The sequence below is a fragment of the Myotis daubentonii genome, chromosome 2 (genome assembly GCF_963259705.1).
Source record: "Myotis daubentonii chromosome 2, mMyoDau2.1, whole genome shotgun sequence".
Taxonomy (NCBI): Eukaryota; Metazoa; Chordata; class Mammalia; order Chiroptera; family Vespertilionidae; genus Myotis; species Myotis daubentonii.
In genome coordinates, this window is record NC_081841.1 from 21,429,561 (window position 1) to 21,449,604 (window position 20,044).

The window sequence follows — 20,044 nt, forward strand, 5'->3', positions numbered from 1 at the left end:
GGGAGGCTTATGTTCAAAGTCCAACTCTGAGCTAAACATCAGTGGGACACAATAGGTAGGCACCCTGAATGTAAAACCAGGCCAGGTCACGGTGCCGTCCTCTGACAACTAACTCCTCTGGAGGTCCTGGGTCATAAGGGTCTTCCCTTGAGATTTATTGACTTTCCCTGGACCAGACTCTCTGAACACAGTCTCTCTATGAATCACAATGATTCTACCAAGCAAATGAATGGAACAAAAGTCTTCCCAATCTCCAAGGAAAATCCACTCCAGGCCAAACACCCAATTTAGTGAATGGAAGAGTCAGGGAGTAGAAGCAGGGTGCCAGGAGTAGGCCTGGCCCCTGAGCCCCACAGCTCTGCCAGAGCACTTAGCACCTCAGTCAAGCCAGAGCTTAAATTACCTCTCCCCTGCTTAGTGAGCTCCCTCCCAACACAACTGTGAGCAGAGAGAGTACAAAGAACTGGGTCTCTACTTTGAACCACCATAACATGTTTCCTCAAGAGCACAAAGAGGCACACCAAATACCTATTTTGTTGCGGACAACATAATTCACTCTTCACATCCCCATGAAATATTGTCTCATGAAATAAAGCCCATGGACTCATTGTCCCTTCTTTGCATTCAGAGGAGTGAATTTTCTCTAAAAGGGAAGGGTGCTCTGCTGAGATGCAGAGCAGGGACGTAAGTAGATGAGGACAATATTTCATGAGGATGTGAGGAGTGAATTATGTTGTCCTCAACAAAGTGGGTATTTGGTGTGCCTCTTTGTGCTCTTGAGGAGGCATGCTATGGTGGTTCAAAGCATACATGAGTATTTACAAAGGTTGGCTTGTGCAGGACAGGTGACTTCCTGGAGAAGAGGATTACAGGTGCACAGCGTGCTGCTTCAGAGGAGGGAGAGGGGGACAAAATGTGAAGACATGAACAGCCAAAGGACTAAAGGAACAAGGGTTGTGTTCACTGTATAAAGGCCAAATTCGGAGCCAGTGGAAAACAGGCAACCTGGGACTATTCACAACTGATGGAAGTACCATTGGATGGGAACTCCTGAATAAGACCTGGAGAAACTAGACTGAAAGGATCTTGCTCACCCCAGCATTCACGGTCACTTGGGGAGGGTTTTAGCTTCAAGTGAGGATAAAAAGAAAGGAGAGATTTATCCGGGAGCCAAGATGGGCTGCCCAGGGCTGAGCTCTGCAAGACAGCTGGAAAGATCTCAGCAAGGAAGCCTCAAAGATTAGACTCTCAAATCAAAGCTAGAGCATCACCTGTCTATCAGGATAGAGCTGGGGGAGCATGCATGCAGTGGGCAAGGGGCTGGACTCGGTCGCATCTAGAATCTCATCCCATTCTGCGTTATTGTGAGTCTGTTTCTAACATTGATGAAAAGAAATTTCTTCTGCTCCAGACTCCTGCCTGAGGTTGATGCTGCTGACGGATGATTCGCCACTGGGGTTGAGTAATAACTGGTGCCCTCAGTCTTCTCCAGAAAGACTGGGCATCTTGAGGACCAACTCTGAGGAGATATAAGGACAGAACTGTGAGGGCCAGAGGCATGAAGTGTCCTCACATTCAGACGGCAGCAGCAAAAGCAGGAGATGGCTTTCCCATGCTAGGGAGGTGACCCTGAGGAGGAGGATGGTTGCAGGGACTATGCCTCCCAATGGATGTGAGGCCAAGGCCATGGCATCAAGTATAGTCTGCAGGCCATACAGTGCACAGTGGCAACACACCCAAGGGACCACCATTCACGTCACAGACATTGTATGTGTGCATGTACACTCTATGTCCTGTTATGTTTATGATGGCAACTTCCCAGCAGGTGGTGGTAAAGTGTCCTGAGGAAGGGCTGCCTTTTTCTAGTTAACAAGAGCACTGTATGGACTAGCCCAGCCTCCTGGAGCCATAGTTTTCCCATTGCAGAAGACAAGATCCCTTCACAACATTCAGCCCTTGTTGACATTCTCCAGTCAGATAAAATTTAAAAAAAAAAAAATTTTTAAGGCGACCTAAGGATCTTTCTAAAATGTTTACTGTGCAGTAGATTTGACTGCAAATCAACATCAATTATACGAGCACTTAGAGCTTGGGGTTTTTTATTACCAGGCCTGCGCCCTGTGCTCCGACTCCAGCAGTCCTGCCCTGTGTTTGAAAAGCTGAGAAAGCTGCAAATTTGCATGCACTCAAACAAGCCATTATCAGTCCCAGCAGACAGGCTCTGGGTTTTGTTGGCATAACAAGGGAACATTCATCCCTGAGGTATTAGTAATATGACCTGGCTCTCAGAAGGAGCTGACTCCTTGCTACCATCCTGGGACGACGAGGAAGCACCAGAGAAGTGGGAGAGAGACTCTGCAGGCTCTCAAGGAAAGTTCTTAGGTAAGTGTAGTCTGCCCCACACAGCACTCTGCCACTGGGAGCCACACTGGCACACACGTGTAAATGATCCCACTTACAGACCTGACTTCTGAACCGGAGGCCCAGTGGGACCAAGCCAGCAGCGCACACTTCCAAAGATCATGTTAATCACCTCCCAGGAGAGAAGTCATGGCATTTCCCAGCCAATGAGGGCGCCCCAGTCACAGACCATCACAGCCTGATTGGCTAAGGCAAAGCCAGGCCTCTCTTCTCAGGTAAACAACCTGAAACCTGGCTCAGAGGAGCTGGTACCTTGGGAGGTCTGGCGTGTTTGGGGGCCTCCGCCCAGCACTAAGACCTTGGTAACCAGTGTCTTAAGCTGTTCCCAAGACACTGGTTAGCAGGGACTTGGACGCACCCAGTAGACAAAGTGAGTAGCAAACTTGCAGCTGGAGCCCCCAAAAGGGAAAGAAACAAGGTTTCTGGTGGATTCTCCCTCCCTCCCCTTGGTCTCTGGGAGACCAAGGGCTCCGTCTCCCTCCACAACTGGGCCTCAGTGTCAGGTTCTCCATTTGAAAATCCTGTCTTCACCTCCCACTTCTATGGGTAAATGAGACTATTCCTTTGTATTCTGAGGGTGGGGGAGCATTTGCTCAGCACCAAGCTGGCCTGTGTTTGCAAAATAAAATGTAACAAAGCTCATATGTCCTCAAGAGTTGATTTGGTAGACGGTACATGCACGGCTCCAACCCCACCTTACTGGCTCAGGCACCCCCAACCTTGATCTCACCCCTGCCTCAAAACATTAAAGGGCAGGAGGGGCAAACCGTCAGCCAACCACAGAACTGTAAGCTTGGAAATGAAAGAAGGAAATGATAAAATCCCTCTTCCCCCTTCCTCACTGTACCCTGAAGGGCACTCAATCTGAACTTTACCTGCTTAACAAGCAGCTCTAGAAGGAAGTGGGTCACTCCCCCACCCCTCAGTGTGGATGGTTCAGGAACCTGGTTCTCCTTCTAGGCTCAAGCTGTGCTCAGCTCCCCAAAAGGAATGGGGTGATAATTGGGAGGAAGGAGGAGAAAAAGAATGGATTGGGGAGCTTATGCTGAAAGTGCTGTGTGCTTGTCCTCCTCCCCACTCCCCTCTCGCCATGGGAGCACTCCAGTAGGAACACAGACAGAGGAAGGGCACTGGGAGGTCTTTCCCATCTAAAGTGTCAACCTCCCAGCACCCTGCACAGGATGCACAAAGGCCATCTCTGCTTGCAGAAGGTGGGGGCAGGGTGTTGCCCACACTCTCCCACTCCCATTCCCTTCTCTCCAAGTGGAAGGTTCGGGGCTCGTGGGATCATAAAAGGGAAAGAGCTGCTAATTAGCTACCATACAGGTAAAAACGAGACTGTGGGAAGGATGGAAGGTGCCACCATCTGATTAGGAGGAGACCAGTGATGTGTCCACAAGCCAAGGCATACCGCAGCCACCAGGGCTGGAAGAGGGGGATCTCCCTAAAGCAAGCATGTCAAACTCGCAGCACGAGGGCCACATGTGGCCCACAATGGATATTTTGCAGCCCAGCCAATATAACGGTATGTAAGAAGTGTTTTAATAAAAATTTTGTAACTTAATTTTTACAATATCCTGTTACACATAATTATTAATAACGAACTACAATGTTTGCTAATGACTGATTATTATAATTGTGTTCTCTTCATGTCCCTTATGCACCTTATGCACAGGTGCACCATTTCTCTCCACTAATAGTAGCAGTGAATATTTTAGCAGCCGATTGCCACATCATTAGTCTTGGACTTGTTTGGTGTGCACAACAGGAAATATTTCGCTTTCGGAGAACAAGAAAAATAGGTTTATTTGTGTTACACTTATTAATTTGTACAGTTATTCAGTGTCTGGTAAGTTAATGATCAAAAAAATATTAATTTTTATTAAAATGTTCTATTATTTTATGTTAACAATTATTCATTTATTCCAGCCTTTGTATTCAATATGTCTCTATCAAAATAAACTTACGTTTCTATGAAAATTGAAGCTTTTGTTTTTTTGCAGCCCACCTAAACCTTGTCTATTTGGCCTTTGTTAGCCTTTGAGTTTGACATGCTTGACCTAGCGTCTCAGAGGAAGTCAGGCCCTGCTGGCACCTTGATCTTGGCCAGGGAAACTAAATTCAGTCTTCCGACCTCCAAAACTCTGCGAGAATGCATTTCTGTTGTTGTAAGCCACTAAGTTCAAGATAATTTGCTACTTACTACAGCCTCAGAAAACTATTACAATGCCCAAGCTGGTCGCTTTAGGCCCACCTCATCCCCTCCCTCCCCAGTTTCCACCACTGCACATAACCCCCTTTCCAATGATGTGCTGGTCCTCCTATTTGTACTTTAAACAATCACTTACTGAGCACCTAAAAAGAAACTGTTTTCTAGTGGCAGAATTTCAGACAGGGGCCAGTGATGATGGCAGTATTTGGGGACAAGAGAGCTTGGAGGATAAAGCAGAAAAACAGAGTCACTCACTATATCAAGTCGTTAGACCAGATTCATTTTTAGAGTTCCAGGCCCGGAATAGCTTTAGAATTTGAGTTAACCAGACTCTAGCCACCGTTGGTTTTCAGGAGGAAAGGAACCCATGGGAACCCCACATTGAATAGCCAGAGGGACCCACAGAGGTAGGCCCACAGCTCCCCTAAGTAGAGGATCTGAAGCCAGATGTCCCTCTGCTTCTTAACTCCAGAAGGCCTATACCATCCAGACCACGTCCAGCCTGGGCTGTGCCCACCTGCATTTCCTCAGAGGCGTTGCAAGAGCTACTGGAAGGGGATGCCCGTTTGCACCGCTGTTCTCCGCTGCTCATGGCCCAGGAGTTGGCAAAGTCGTAGGGATCCGAGGTCAAACTCCCTGTGGAGAAAAGTTTCAGGAAAATTAAGCCACATTTATACCGACCCAGGACTTCTGAGTAAAAACTCTAGGTCTGTCATCTCCTGAACCAACTCCCATTAGATTCACACATAGGCATCTGGGGTGGGAGTAGTTTTTGCGCAGCACACAACATAACATGACAGGGCATGGGCCTCCAGAGCTCAGCCAGCGTTTGGGGAAGACAGCATGAAAGATAAGGAGTGTGCCCACCCATTCCCACTTCTCCATGGCTTTGCATGCCATTGTCCCTGTGTGAAATGTTCTCCGCCCCCTTACTGCCTTGACTACCTCAACTCATTCTTCAGGATGTAACTCCTGACCCACTTCCTCCAGGAAGGCCTTCAGAACAGACTCTGCTCCCTGTCCACCCCCCTAGCCTGGGTTGGGTGGGCTCCTTTTCTGTGCTCCCTCTCTCAAAATTCTCATCATCCTTTTTGCTTCTATTCAACCCCCACTTAACTCTGAGCTCCTTAATTCAGAGCACAGGCTGTGTACCTTATCTCTAAATTCTTATCTGGCATATTATGGATACTCAAAAAATATTTTGCAGAATGAAGGTAAGATGTGACATGGAAACTATACCCTCCAATCACTGCACCCCTGTGTTCTGTCCAGTATCTGTGCCTTAGGGCTTATAACCGTCATGTTCCTGTCAGCTACTCACAACCGGCTGAGAGGACCTCATGGGCCGACATGGCATGGTGCACAGTAGGTGCAGCCAGCAGCAGCATAAATAACACTGCTGAACCTTCATTTCAAAGAGCTTCATGGAGCATTGAGGCAAGCAGCCTTTTTGCACAGCCAGGTCTAGAAGAGTAAAGCATGTTTCAAGATCAAATAATGAACTGGGAAATAGGAAACATGCTATCCCTGGGGAAAGAAAAGAAAAGCAGAACCTTAGAAATGTAGTCAATTGGCTTCTGTGATGTCAGAAAAAAATGCCCCACCAAAGGTATATTTACTTCCTCATTCCCTGAGCCTAGAATATTTCTTTATATGGCAACAGATGTGATTAAGTTAAAGATCTTGAAAGAAAGAGTTTATCTTGCATTACCTGAGTATGCCTTAAATGCAATCACATATATCTTTGAAAGAGAGGCAGAGGGAGAACAAACAGAGATACACATAGAGAAGGTGATATGAGGACAGAGGCAGAGATTGGAATGATACAGCCACGGGTCAAAGATTGCCAATAGTGGTTAGAAGAGGCAAGGAATAGATTCTCCCTTAGGGCCTCCAGAGAGAGTACAGTCCTGCCAACACCTTGATTTTGGACTTCTGGCCTCCTAGAATTGTTGAAGAACAAATTTCTGATGTTTTAAGCAATCAAGTTTGTGGTAGAAGGTAACTACAGGAAACTAATACATGGGAGAATCCAAAGGGGAGGGAACTTAAATTTGTGGAGTTTCTGATGTGTGCTGGGCATCATGACAGGGCTGCTCTCTGGGTTCGTGGTTATTCCATAGCGCACAAAGTAGCTCACTTTCTAATATACCATATTAAGAAAGAGGCAGAGAAGCGGCTTTGTGTTGGGTGGGGAAAGCTCTAGAGAGAATTGAGACCTCTAGGACCCAGTCTCAGCTTTCCTTCTATCACCCTATGTGATCTGGGGTTGATTCCACCATGCTTCTGAGCTCAATTTTTCATATGTAAAATAAGCAGTAAGACTAAATGACCTCCAAGATCCTTCCATTCTTGACCTCCCATGAAGTGAAACTCTAGGAGCTCAATCCGAAATGAAGCATAAGGATGTCTACTAGAATGACACAGGTTTGATTAAAACAATTAACAAACTTAATTCAATGAGTGTATATAGAATCCTGCAGCATCAAAGAATACATACATAGAACAATTGCAAAAAAAGATTATGTACTAGGCCACAAACAAATCTACCCAAATTTCTAATTTAATTGAGAAATAAAAAATTTTAAATGTTTGGAAATTTTAAAAACATTTTATAGGTTAAGAAAGAACTCAAAATGGGAATTGGAAAATTCATAGAACTAAATGAAAATATGTTACATATCAAAATTGGTGTGATGCAGCTAACATAGTACTTAAGGAAAATTAATAGCCTTACATGTACATATTGAACAATTAAAAGTTTGAGAAATCAGTGCTGGAAAAGACAAAAACAACTGATCTTACTATTTTCCAGTCTAATGAAAAAAATAGCCAACTGTTTCTTTACACACTAACCCCTTAATCAGAAGGGTAGTCAGGTGATAAGGAAGAAGGAGAACATATACAAATGCTCAGTTTTTGCAAGGGAGCGTCACTAATTAAATATTTGTGTAATTGAAATTACCAAAAATTAGTAGTGATTTCCACATTGTCCACATTACCCTCATTGCTTGTGAACATACACACATGTGCGCACACACATAAACTGGCCTTTGGGGGCAGTGTTGAGCCCTTCCTTTATAGATTTCACCTATGAAGTTTTTTCATAGTGGTTCAGGGGGTGTTGTTCAAACCACGCAGCATTTACCAACCATCTCCCATGTGTAAGTTGCTATGGGTAATTCAAATTTGAAGCAAGTCGGGTTTGAGGAGCTCCAAGATCTGGTGTGACGGGAAGTCCCAGCAGTGAGATGGAATGCTGAGAGATAAGGTTGGCGGGATACATTGAGGTGAGGTCCTGGAGAGGCTGGCGTGCTAGGGGAGGAGCCATAGTGAAGGTTTATGAGCATAACCACACCTCCAGGAAATGGCACCCCAGAGAAGCTTACCTTCTTGGGTCCTAAAGTCATCTTCGGCAAAGATGTTAAAGTTGCCACACAGCCCACAGGTCTTGTTGAAGTATCTGTCTGACAGCAGGATTTGGAAGCTGCCACTGCCATCGATCCTGGCCACAAAGCCATAGGCCTCACTGGACAGCTTGTAGTACCCAGCCTCCGTTTCTAGATACAGCCCTTTGGAGGCATAGGGCATGGAGACACTGGAAGGACAAGGATGAGCTCAGGAAGTAGGCTTCTCAGACATTTTCTGGCTGTCCCTCCCACCCTTCAACCCCAACCCCAGACTAAGGGTTCACACTGTGGTGTAAAGTGGCTGAGGGTCCGGACCAGCAGTCAGGAGCCCTGACTTCCTCTGGACCCATTTACTTCCTGTCTCTGGGCCCCAGCTTCTTCACGTTAAAAATTAGAGGGGGTATGCAAGGGGTATTCCCAGACATTTGGGGCTTCTGACTTACCTCTGGTCCCCTTCCAGCACAGTACCATTGACAAACAAATGGATGTCAAAAAATTCCCCGAGATACACAGAGAGGCTCACTCTCTTGCCATTTTGGAAGTCCCCTGAAAGACAAGAGTCAGGAGTGGTGATTATTATCCAAAAGAGTTAATACATTTATTTCTAATCATCACCTCTATAACCTTATCTCTGTAGAAAACTTCCCCCAAAAGGTGTAACAAATGAGCAACAAAAATCTCCCACAAAATCTCATTGCTCACTCATTTTATTCATCTAGAAACATTTATTGAGTGTCTTCTGGATACATAGCTTTCTAGTAGTCCCTTATATTTCTCAAAAGAAAAATGTAAAAGCATGACCTCTTTCTTCTGGGGGTTTACAATCTAAATAGAAAGCTAAGATGAGCATGAAAATATTGACTACATTGTAAGGCAGCAAATAAAAGTGAGTTGTTCGTAACAGGCACTCTAGGATGAGTTATTTAAAATGTTATTGAACAGCTCTAAACAGGTGCTTTGTTTAAAATGGAGATTCACAAGTCCCACCTCAATTTACTGATTTTACTCTCTGGAAGAAGTTTAGAGATTCTGTAAGTAAAGTTCATCATTCTGTGTGGGGAACTTACTTAGGACACAATAAAGAATCTGTTTTGCCCTTAGAGATTTTTGGATAGCCAAACACATGATAAAATAGTCTCTGACTACATGACAATGGTCCAGTTGTGAGGGACAAACAGAGACACGGGTGGTGGCAGTTACACAAAAGGAGAAAAACAGGTGGAGACACATTTTTGCAACATTATGAAGACCTGGCAACCCACAGCTAGTCCCTGAGAACCGGTGCTCGAGCAGGGCCCTTGGGGTTCAAAGATGACTGAGAGGCCGTGGAGATGAAGGAAACAGAGGAACAGCGTAGAGTCTGACCTCAAGGCTTAGAGTCTGAGAAGCTGATGGAAATAGGATAGGTGATGACAGCCAGTGAGGACCGAGACGGAAGATGCTGGAGGAAGAGGAGGCTGGAGGAAGAGAGAGAGTACAGTGCCATGGGGCTCCTGTAGAAATGGGGCCCGGGGCCCAGGTGGAAAGTTAACTTTGGGAATGAGGAAACATGCCTTCTCCTAGCAGGATCAGGGGAGTGTGGGCTCCAGCTCCTCAACACAAGAGGAGGCAAGGATGTCTGTGGAAGGAAGTCCAGGAAACTTGGGAGGTTCGTTGACATGAGGTCCTATTGCCACAGCTGGGGCCACTGATAAAGAGAGTGAAGGACAAAGCCGCCTCAGTCACAGCCCAGCAGAGGTCTGCGAGGAGGAGTTCCCCAATGGGGGCCTGAGCTGGACTGAGGCTGCTGGAGGACAGCGGCCACCTGGGACACACACACACACACACACACACACTCATAACCAACCAGAATGAGTAAAAAAAAAAAAAAATAGACTGGTTTATGGTGAAATTTCAGTGAGAGCTGTCACATGTGAAGAACTAGCCCAACAAAAACTTATAAGCATGTATGCATAACCCATGGACACAGACAATAGTGTGGTGAAGGCCTGAAGTGGGGAAAGGGAATGGGCTAGAAGGGGTCAATGGGGAAAAAAGGGTACATCTGTATAACTTTTAATAATAAGAATAAGTTAAAAAAAAAAAAAACACAAGAACTAGCCCAGCAATTTTCAATCTTTTTCATCTCATGGCACATAAACTAATTAATAAAATTCTGCAGCACTCCAAATAATACATGTTTTGCCAATCTGACAAAAAAATATAGGTATAATTTTGATTCATTCACACCAGACAGCTATTATTGTGTTGGCTGTTGTCATTTTTTATTTGACAATCTAAAGGAAAAGAGGTCAGTGCCCCTGACTAAATAGTCAGGTATGACATGTTTTAAATATTCCTGCAGCATACCTGTTGGAAATCGCTGAACTCGCCCATTCTAAGACTAGAGTCTTGAATGATATGGTGTTAGCAGCTCAGAGATCACCAGGAAAGGCCTGAGTCCACACACCACACTGTGCAGAGCTCCAGACCCACAGTCAGGAGTCAAAGGAGACGCCAGCTGAGATGAAGGGCTTTCATCCTGTTTGACTAGAGTCTTGCCTGCCCTGCATTCTCACTTAAAACAGTTTCACAGCTAGCACGTCTTTAAAAGGTGGAGCAGACTTTCTGATAGCCAGAAATTAGCCAAAGAGAAACACACGAAACTAGACAGGTAAGAGTAAATTGTTGATGGAAGAATCCAAGCGGTGAGTATATGGGTCTCCGCTGTCCTATTCTATCACCTGTTCTGTATGTTTGGAAATGTTCGTAATAAAATGTTGAAAACACAAACAAATGAGACAGCTTGGCAACAACCTCCGGTTTGCGGTGGACCAAAGACTAAATCCCTTCCCCGGCCTCTGCTGGGGCTGACACTGAATGCTACCCCCAGCTTGGAATGAGCGGGCTCCATCCATGACCTGCCTGCCAGAGAGGGTACAATGAGCCCAAGAGGTCAGGGTATTCAGGTCCCTAATAACCACAGAGCCCATCGCCCCATCAGGACAGTTCTCCCTGCCATCTACCCCCAGCCTCATAGAGCAGATGGGCAGGCAGTTCTGTCCCTGCTTCACTGGGTAACTCAATCAGTATGTCTGTCGTCTCTGAGCCAAAGGCATGTCCCTCCTGGAAACAGCAGAGGACTCCCTGTGAGCCTCTCCCTTTAGCGGGCTCTCCCTCACCTTCGTGGAAATTCAGAAAGGGCCATGAGAATAAGTCAGCCAGGAGTGTGTGACTGGGGGTGGGTAAGGAAGGCTTTGGATACCATCAGGAGGCTTGGGGTGAGCCACCACCCTGCAGCCACAGATCTGTCAGTCCTCCAAGCTTTCACAGATGCAAAGTCAGCAAAGCAGCTGTTCCCCAGGAGACAGAGCTGAGCAGGTGCACAGGCACGCCCAGAGGCCACTCATGGCAAGGTTGAAAGATAGAGCCTACAAGGCTGGATAAGCCAAGAATGCCGCAGAAGCAGAAAGTCAAAGGAGAAGGAAGCAGGAGAATGTGAGACAGAACCCTGAGGCTCCCTCTGTGTGTGGGTGCATGGAGCCCCGCCCTGTTCAAGCAAATGATGAAGGCAGCCTGGCCCCACAGACCATGGGACTTAGGTCCATCGGGGTTGGGGGTGCTGATACTTGAGGTAATTTGCCCGTCGTCATAGAGCTAGTGACTGATGACAGAGCTGGGACTCAGACCGGGTACTGGTTTAAGTATTTGAACGGTCAGCTCTGTGACCCCAGGAGAGATTAGCATTAGGAAGCAGAGGAGGCAGCCTGATGAGCAGCTCCCACTGCCCACCGAGTGCTGTATGAGGCAGCATCCTGTTGGGGACATGGGGCTGGCTGCCCAGGATCATCACCCATCTAGGGGCGGGAGTGGACAGGGGACTGGGATTGGAATCCTTCGTGAGGACTGAACTGCCAGGAGCCTGTGGAATTGCTGCCCCGGGGCAGCTGAGGGAGGCCCCAGATGCCGCCCATCCTCCTCCAAGGCAGGGGGCAGCAAGAGGAGTTTTGGAAATGTATCCTGGAGAAGTCTTCAATTCCAAAAAGCCTACTCTGGCAGCACTGTGAGTCTTGGCGATCATCAAAACAAGTGGCTTTAAACCATTTCCCCCAGAAAAGCAGAGTAAAAACACAATTTCCTTTATGAACCAGTACGTACACACGCACGCATTTCACACAATGATACTTATCCTCACCGTGTGCCATGCACTCAGATATTCTCTGATGTCTTCTGTTTTATTCCATTAATTTTGTAAAAGCTGGTTACATCCAGTAAGTTAATTCTGAGACCCCCAGGGCATGACTCGGTGTGAAAAACACTGATCTAGACTGGCTCCCTTTTCCAGGTGGAGAAACGGAAGCCTGAGTTTACAGCAGGGTTGCTCCATCTCGCACCAATGACACCTGGGCCAGGTACTTCCTTGTGGTGGGGCCGCTTCTACCCACCTGCAGCATCCACCCCCGGTTGTGACAACCCAAAATGTTCCGGACACTGCCAAATGTCCTCTGGGGGAAAATCACCCCAGTGAGAAGAGTTAACTTGGGGTGGAGCCCCACACCTGGGTGTTCTGACTCACAGTCCAGATTCCCTTAGCCCTACAGCTGCCTAACAGGACACCTGGATTCAGTTAAGCACTAATGCAGGGGAGAACTCTAGGTCAGCCTTCTCTTTTATTTGCTTGGTTCCCTCCCTGCAGAACTCGGGAATCATGATGTGCAGCCATTCGGAAGACAACCCTTTAGAAATTGCCAGTGAGCCTGGAGGGGGGGGAGAGCATGGAGGGGACACACCCACACTCCTTACCTGCAGGTTAACACTTCCCATAGCTGCTAGGAGAAGATGGGCTGGGTCTCCACCTCTCAAGAGGCCAGAGCAAACCAGGGACACTCCCCATGGCCCCTGAGCTCAGTGCCTGAGGATCTAGGTGGGGAACAAGGTCTCCCCCTCATGTTGGAGAAGCAGCAGCCTGGAAAGCAGGCTGGCAATCGGAGCCAGAGCAGCTCTGAGTGCTTTCTGGAATATTCGAGTGCAGAGCTGGCTAGTCTGCATTCCAAACGAACACTTCACCCTCCCCTGTGATTCTAACGCAGGTGATCATTATCCAAACTCTGAGGAACAGAAATCAGGTCTGATGCCATTCGCTGATGCGGACACTATGGCTTGAGCTGAGGAAGTGACTCAGCACGTTGGTGGGGGTTTCTGGTTCTCTCTGGGCTGGCTTGGGAGCCAGATCCTGCAGGGTGGCTTTAAAAGAGCAGTCTCTCCAAGCAGGACTCCTGTCGTCTCTTCCTTTTCCCCTCTGCTGGTGGCCTTGGCCTGGGACCCTGGAGCCTGCCTGCCTGCCCTTGAGGAGCCTGGTCAAGGAAAGGGCCTCCCCTTTTCACCGGGCAGCCCTTCAGGCTGAGACATAAACACTTTACTCAGGATGTGTACAACGTCCACAGACAGTCAGAGAGGAATGGGAATTTGCAAGTTAGAACTGAGAAAACAGGATGTCGTTGGAGAACAATGGAGCAGAGCTGTGTACGAGGACACAGTCATGCTCACGGAACTAAACCCGCAGTGTCCAAGCCTGCTGGACCCCGGCCCCTGGCCCCATGCCCCTGAAGCAGCAGGGCCAGCCTCCCCCCTCCTCCCCCCCCCCCCCGCCCGCCACCCTCTCAGGCCCAGCCTCCTCAGATTATTTCTCTCCTCCCTATGCCTTACTCATCACCACCATCAATTAAACCAATCTCCATTAGAGTGTGATCCATAGCCTGGTCTAGGCCAATGACCTGCCAGAAAACTGACACTTGAAAAGAGCAAATTGTTATAAGAATAAGGACCCAGGGCAGGGAGAGGAGGGAGCACTGAGACGTTTTGAAAGAGAGGCCTAACACAGCTCTTCAATTCCTCCTTGGCCACGAAACTCAGAGGATAGCCAGAGAGGCAGGCTAACATGTTGGGGAGGGTGTTGATGTTACCCTAACCTTGACAGAAATGGCCCCAGGACCCAGCAGCCCCTGGTCTCTACCTTGTTCCCATCAGACAAGTGCATGTCCTATAAGGTGGCTGCTTTCAGTCACTAAGGTTTGGGTAACACTTTACATGTGCAAATATTATATCTCCCTTGGTCCTGACAATGTCTCTATTTTAAAGATGAGGACATGGAGGCTGCGAGACACTGTGTGACTCCCCTAAGGACACTCCATGAAGAGCCAGATTAGAGAGCACAGGTTTTATGACTCCAACTCTGGTTCTTTCTATGCTTCGATTTCCTGCTGGGGACTCAGCCACCAGGTCCTATGGGGAAAAACTGCCCATCAGCACAAGTTGATGAGCCCGGTTCTAGAAAGGGGTGGGGTGGGGGCTTCCTAGAGGAGGTGACAGCGACAGCTCAAAGGCATCAACATAGCTTGATAACCCTGACTACTGGGGCTACCATAGGGGGAGGGTTCCAGAGTTGGGTTTAAGTAGTGGAGGGGGCTTTTCCAACATGCTGCTCAACCCCCTGGCCCCAGAATGTGAACTCTGTGCCTGGTACTAAGATTTGATTATGTATTGCTCACAAACCCTTCTCCAGGGTAAGCAGTCTGGAGCAGAGCAGAGCTAAGACACTGTGGGGTCAAGACAGCAACCCCTCCAAGGCACCCTAGTGTCTCCATGGAAACCCCTCTTCCTTGAAACACCGCTGAAGCTCAAAGCCATAGAGTATCATTATTTCCTTCTTTCAAAATCTTCCCCGTTACCCTCCATTTCCACTGACACCCCCAGACCCATCACAGGTGGAAGGTCTCTACCACCTCCATCATGATTTTTATAGATAGATAATAGATAGATAGATAGTACAACTAAAAGAGAGGAAAAAATAAAAATGTTTTTTCCTTATAATGAGAACTTTTAAGATCTACTCTCTTAGCAACTTTCAAATACACCGTACAGCAGAGTTGACTAGAGTCAGCATGTTATACCTTTCATCTCTAGTAATTATTTATCTTATACTGGAATGTGGTACCTTTTGAACACCTTCATCCAGTTCTCCATTCTCCACCTTCCAACCCTGGTAACCACAAATCTAGTCTCTTTCTCCTATGAGTTTGGTGTTACATTGTTTTGTTTTGCTTTTTGAGTCCACATATAAGTGAGATCATACAGTATCTGCCTTTCTCTGATTTATTTCACATGGCACAATGCCCTCAGGTTCCATTCATGTTCCCACAAATGCACCATAATTTTTAAGGTAGAAAAATCCACTTAAAATAAACATTGGCACCACCTGAGATTGAAGGACCTACGCCTTCAATTTCCCAGGGAAAGTAGGGCTTGCTTTTTTTCTTCCCAATGTGGGTCTGTCCATTGCCATCGCAACCTCCCCAAGGCTGAGGACCCCGCCTCTGCTACGTTGTGTAGCATCCCTCACTCACACAGCACACACATCTGATTAATTCTTAGAGTGAGAAGGTCACCAAGCCCCAGTTTCTGTCACTGCCTCCAGGCTCACTTCCAGCCTTGGAAAGTTCCTTCACCCTGACAAACCCAAGATCAAAACCCAGGTCCTCCTTTCATTATCTGTCATAGAATCAGACAACCTCTGTGAGTTCTCCATTTTCGGGACAGGAGTGATTATATCTGTCCCTACATCTCGGAACTACTGTGGGGGTGCAGAGATGACACGGGCATGATACCGGCAGTTTTCCAAGAACACAGAAAGTGCTCAACACTAGTGTGATGCTCTGAATTCCACCAACAACACACAGAGATCCTTGCCTGGTGCTAGGGGCTTTGCCTGTTACAAAGCACCTTATACTTCATCATTTCTCTTGATGCTTTGAGCTCCTAGAGTGTTGCCTGGACCCAGAGCAGTGGCCACAATCACTGGAGAAGCATGAAGACTCTCCATCCCACCAGGCTCCATGGAGAGAGACCCACGGAGAAGCCAAGAGGAGCCCTGTGTGATGGAAAGGCCATTCCCCATGGTGCTCTCTGCGGGATCTTCAAGAGCAGGCACTGTTGTAAGGAAATCTCCCCTACCCTTCAGACCCCCACATGCCAGGGCTGAGCTCAGCTGGCTCCCGCTCCCTCTTCCTCCGTTCGGTGCCCAGGACTCACCTATGAGCGAGAAGGAGTGTTTCTGGCAGTCCCCGGCCAGGAGGTAACTGCAGTCTCCAGCAAAGCTGTACATGCTCTCATCAAAGGTGCTGATGAAGTCGTCTCCAAAGAGGCTACATCGGGCCATTGGTGACCTGCCAAGTGACCCTTCTGCACAAAGGGTCCCTGGAGGGAGAGGTCACAGGTGAGCACAGCTGAGACCACCAGCCCAAAAAGCCTTGTAGAAATGAGGCTGCATCTCACAGAAATTGGGCTGTGGGGAAGTACTTTCCCTCCTAAACAAGGCTAAGCCTGTTGCTTTCAGCCCCCAAATATGATCCAGGACTCACAGCAACAATGGAGGAACAGTTTTTCAGGAAATCTATTTGGTTTAATGCCATTTCCATATGCATTTAAAATGTGACACATGCTCATTATAGAAAAGTTGGAGAATACAGAAGAAAAATACAAAAATGTTAAAATTATCCATAAGTAACATTCAGCAATAACTAGAGTTAACATTTTAGTATGTTTTTTCTTCTGTTTTACAGCATATACAAAATTGTGGGTTTTTTATAAAATTGTGATCATCACATGCAAATTATAACCAATTTCTCAATATTTTCAAGAATTTGGCACACCATTGTATATACTTCCAAAATATTATTTGAGTGATTGCATTATACTTCACATTAGATGAATATAGTATAACCCCCTATTGTTAGGATTTTAGCACTTTCCACATTTTCTGATTGTAATGGGCATCTTTCTACATTAATCTACTTGTATACCTTGAACATATTAATTCTAAACAGATCAGCCTACATGTCTGATACACAGAATCTATAGAGTGTTAACTCCTACAGGGTCATATGCTTACTCCACCCTCATACTCTGTGTGTGTGTGTGTGTGTGTGTGTGTTTTGGCAGGTGAGGAACATCAGAAAATCTATTAAATCCATTTTCTGGGCCCCCGACTGGAAGATTCAGAGGGTGTGATCCATGTATGTTTTATCCCAGACTAACCTGTGTGCCGCAGACTGGGTGCTGCTGGCCTGAGTGGTCTAAATGGGGACAGGCCGGGGTCAGAAAAAGGTCCCTCCTGCCACTCACAGACTCAGAATCTCAGTGACAGAAGGAAGACGGTGTAATGCAGTGAAAAGGTGCTGGCCAGGGACCCAGGAAACCTGACCTCTGGTCTTGGCTCAGTGTGACTTTGGAGCATTTTTCCTCTCTGACTCTCAGTCTCTTCATCAGTAATATGAGAGGTTCAACTAGATGACCTCCACAACCCCTTCTAAAACTAGTAACCTATCGGCGTCTTGGATTCCTTTCTCCCCACGCTCCTGCCCCATCATATAGACTGTTCTGGGTGGCCCTTGTACTTATTAATTCCCCAACTGAAGAAGGCATTTGCAGGCACCTGCTCCTTGAGGAGCACAAGTCAGGGGCAGGGGGCTCTGCAGAACTTCTCCAAGAGGAATTGACCAGGCAACCAGGGACTCTGGCCTAACCCAGGTTGGACACAAGTGAGCTGTAGACACACCTGCTTATTTCTGGAAGGGGGTTGTTCCCAATAGTCCTGGGGGCAGAGTGGAGAGTGGGAGCACTTTGGTACCTACCTGGCAAGGTGAGGACCAGAGCAAGCAGCACCCTCGCCAGCCTGGCAGGAATCATCTGCAGAGAAGCAGGAGAAATGAGCTGGTGGTCACTGCCCACATAGATGGCTGCTGGTATATGCTACTGTCCATGCATGAAATGGAAAGAACATTACTTTTAAGCAAGAGAAAAGATTGATCCTCATTGGCCTGAGTTTGCCTTTGAACATGGAGTGCTGGTCCCAAAACAAAGTCCCTGGCCGGGCCCAAGAGTAACAGTCACTGTGAGCCAGGACCCCGGCTCCTTTCCCAAATAGCAGTCTCAGAGCCAGGACAGTGAGGAGGGCTCCGCCTTCTCCTCTGCACGCCTCCAGGCCAGCCTGGCCCTTCTCATTTCCCTGCATGCCTGCAGAAGTTAACAGCTAGTTCACACCTAATTCCTTCCTGCCCCTTCCACACTTGGCAGCAAACAGGAGGGTAGAAACTATCTTTTGCTTTTGTTCCTACCCAGACACCCCGACTTGGAGAACACTCAGGAACCACGTTTGCTGGGCCGTCACCCCTGCTGTACCATGAGCTCCTCACTCATCTCCATCCCCCAGTACCCAGGAGATGTCGGGCAGTTGATCTGATCAATGTTCAGAAGTCCAGCAGCCCTGAGCCTAGACAAGAGTACCCACTGTGTGGCCCACCAGGGAGAGACAATTGACACTGGCTGGCCCAGCACACATCCCTTAGAGCCCCTGTCACATTTGCTAAATTAAGTGTGGAATCTGTCCCTTGAGATTCACTGGAGGTGACTCCTTTCCCACCCAATACCCCAGCCAGCCAAACAAAGAGATAAACCCCATCTATTACATATACAGTGGGGCCTTGACTTACGAGAGTCCCCACTAATGAGTTTTTCGAGATAGGAGCCCTCTCTCGGCCGATTTTTTGCTTTGAGTTGCGAGCTAAAATTCGGGTTACGAGCCAGCTTCAGATACCCCACCGCTAGTTGGCACAGCGAACGTCACAGTGGACGCCACAACATCAGCCCAGCATCACGTGTCTCACTCGTTCACTTTTTTTAAAAAAATATATATATATTATTGATTTTTTACAGAGAGGAAGGGAGAGAGATAGAGAGTTAGAAACATCGATGAGAGAGAAACATCGATCAGCTGCCTCCTGCACATCCCCCACTGGGGATGTGCCCGCAACCCAGGTACATGCCCCTGACCGGAATCGAACCTGGGACCCTTCAGTCCACAGACCGACGCTCCATCCACTGAGCCAAACCGGCTTCGGCTCACTCGTTCACTTTAATGATTTGACATACGAGTAACTTGAGTTACGAGCTCCGTCACGGAACGAATTAAACTCGTAAGTCAAGGCCCCACTGTATGTGGAAGGAATACTTTGATGTCAGTCATGGCCAAGTCTTGGTCCCAAAGCAGAGGCCCTCTCCCACAGCCTCCCCACACACAGGCACAGCAGGCTGCTCCCAGAAAGTACCAGAGGTGAGGGCAAGGCTTGCTCCAGTCTCTTGTAGTCGAGTAGTATAAGCAGTAAAGCCCAGGCAGGAACAGAAGCAGCCACGGGACCCCCAGAGGCAAGTGGACGAGGGGGCATTAGGGTGGTCCCTGGCTTTGAATCACCCTCTAAACAAGGCCCTTCTAGTCCAGGGAGTGAGAAGCCCAGCTCCCCAGGGGGAGGGGTCAGCCCTGATCTTTCTCCCACAACTGAGCCAGCCCTCCTCCCAGAAGACCATACCTTCCCCTGCAAATGGGGCTGCAGGTATCTCCAAGGTCCCTTGGGAAACAGGCACACAGCGGCCGCCAGCCCTAGGCCATGCTCTCCAGTGGCTGCTGCACTGATGGGGTTGCCGCCGCTCTGCCCTGGCGTGCTGCTGACTGGCCCAGGGGCTGCGGACTCCCTGCAGCCAGGCAGATAAAACCCAAGTGGTGACGTCCACCAGTCACCCCCTTCCAACCACAATAGCTGCGAACTGCCACAACAGGGGACTGGCCTCCTCTTAATGACCAAGAGGAAACAATGAACGGAAATGGTATTAGAAATTCCTCCAAGCCGATAAGGCTTTGAACAGTTTGGTGGGAGACCTCTTGGCAGCTGCCATAATGAGCTGCCTTGCCCTCCCCATGCCCCCTAACACTCATCCCTGGTCCTCCCCATATAGGCGGGTCCAGGCCAGGGAGGAATCCAGCCAGACCCAGCTTCGAGATCCGGCTTCTAAGGCCAGATTTTAGGGAAGTTTAGAAAACACCTCAACTTGAGCCAATTTAGTCACCACATTTAGAGGAAGGACAGGACTAATGCTTCCTGTCCACATTAGGTATTTTGAATGGTCCTGTTCT

The 20,044-nt window shown here is 47.9% G+C and overlaps 1 protein-coding gene across 1 annotated transcript in view; it reads right to left on the reverse strand.

Moving 5' to 3' along the window:
• VWF (von Willebrand factor) overlaps positions 1-19,686 on the reverse strand; it is a 119,320-nt gene extending 99,634 nt beyond the window's left edge. Inside the window, exons 1-6 of the mRNA XM_059681979.1 lie at positions 19,443-19,686; positions 17,712-17,766; positions 16,111-16,275; positions 8,487-8,589; positions 8,023-8,231; positions 5,151-5,269 (exon numbers count right to left, since the gene is read on the reverse strand). Of these exons, the coding sequence (XP_059537962.1) occupies positions 5,151-5,269; positions 8,023-8,231; positions 8,487-8,589; positions 16,111-16,275; positions 17,712-17,766 (651 nt within the window). The 5' untranslated portion in view covers positions 19,443-19,686. The remainder of the gene's footprint in view (positions 1-5,150; positions 5,270-8,022; positions 8,232-8,486; positions 8,590-16,110; positions 16,276-17,711; positions 17,767-19,442) is intronic.
• Between the last annotated feature and the right edge of the window lie 358 nt (positions 19,687-20,044).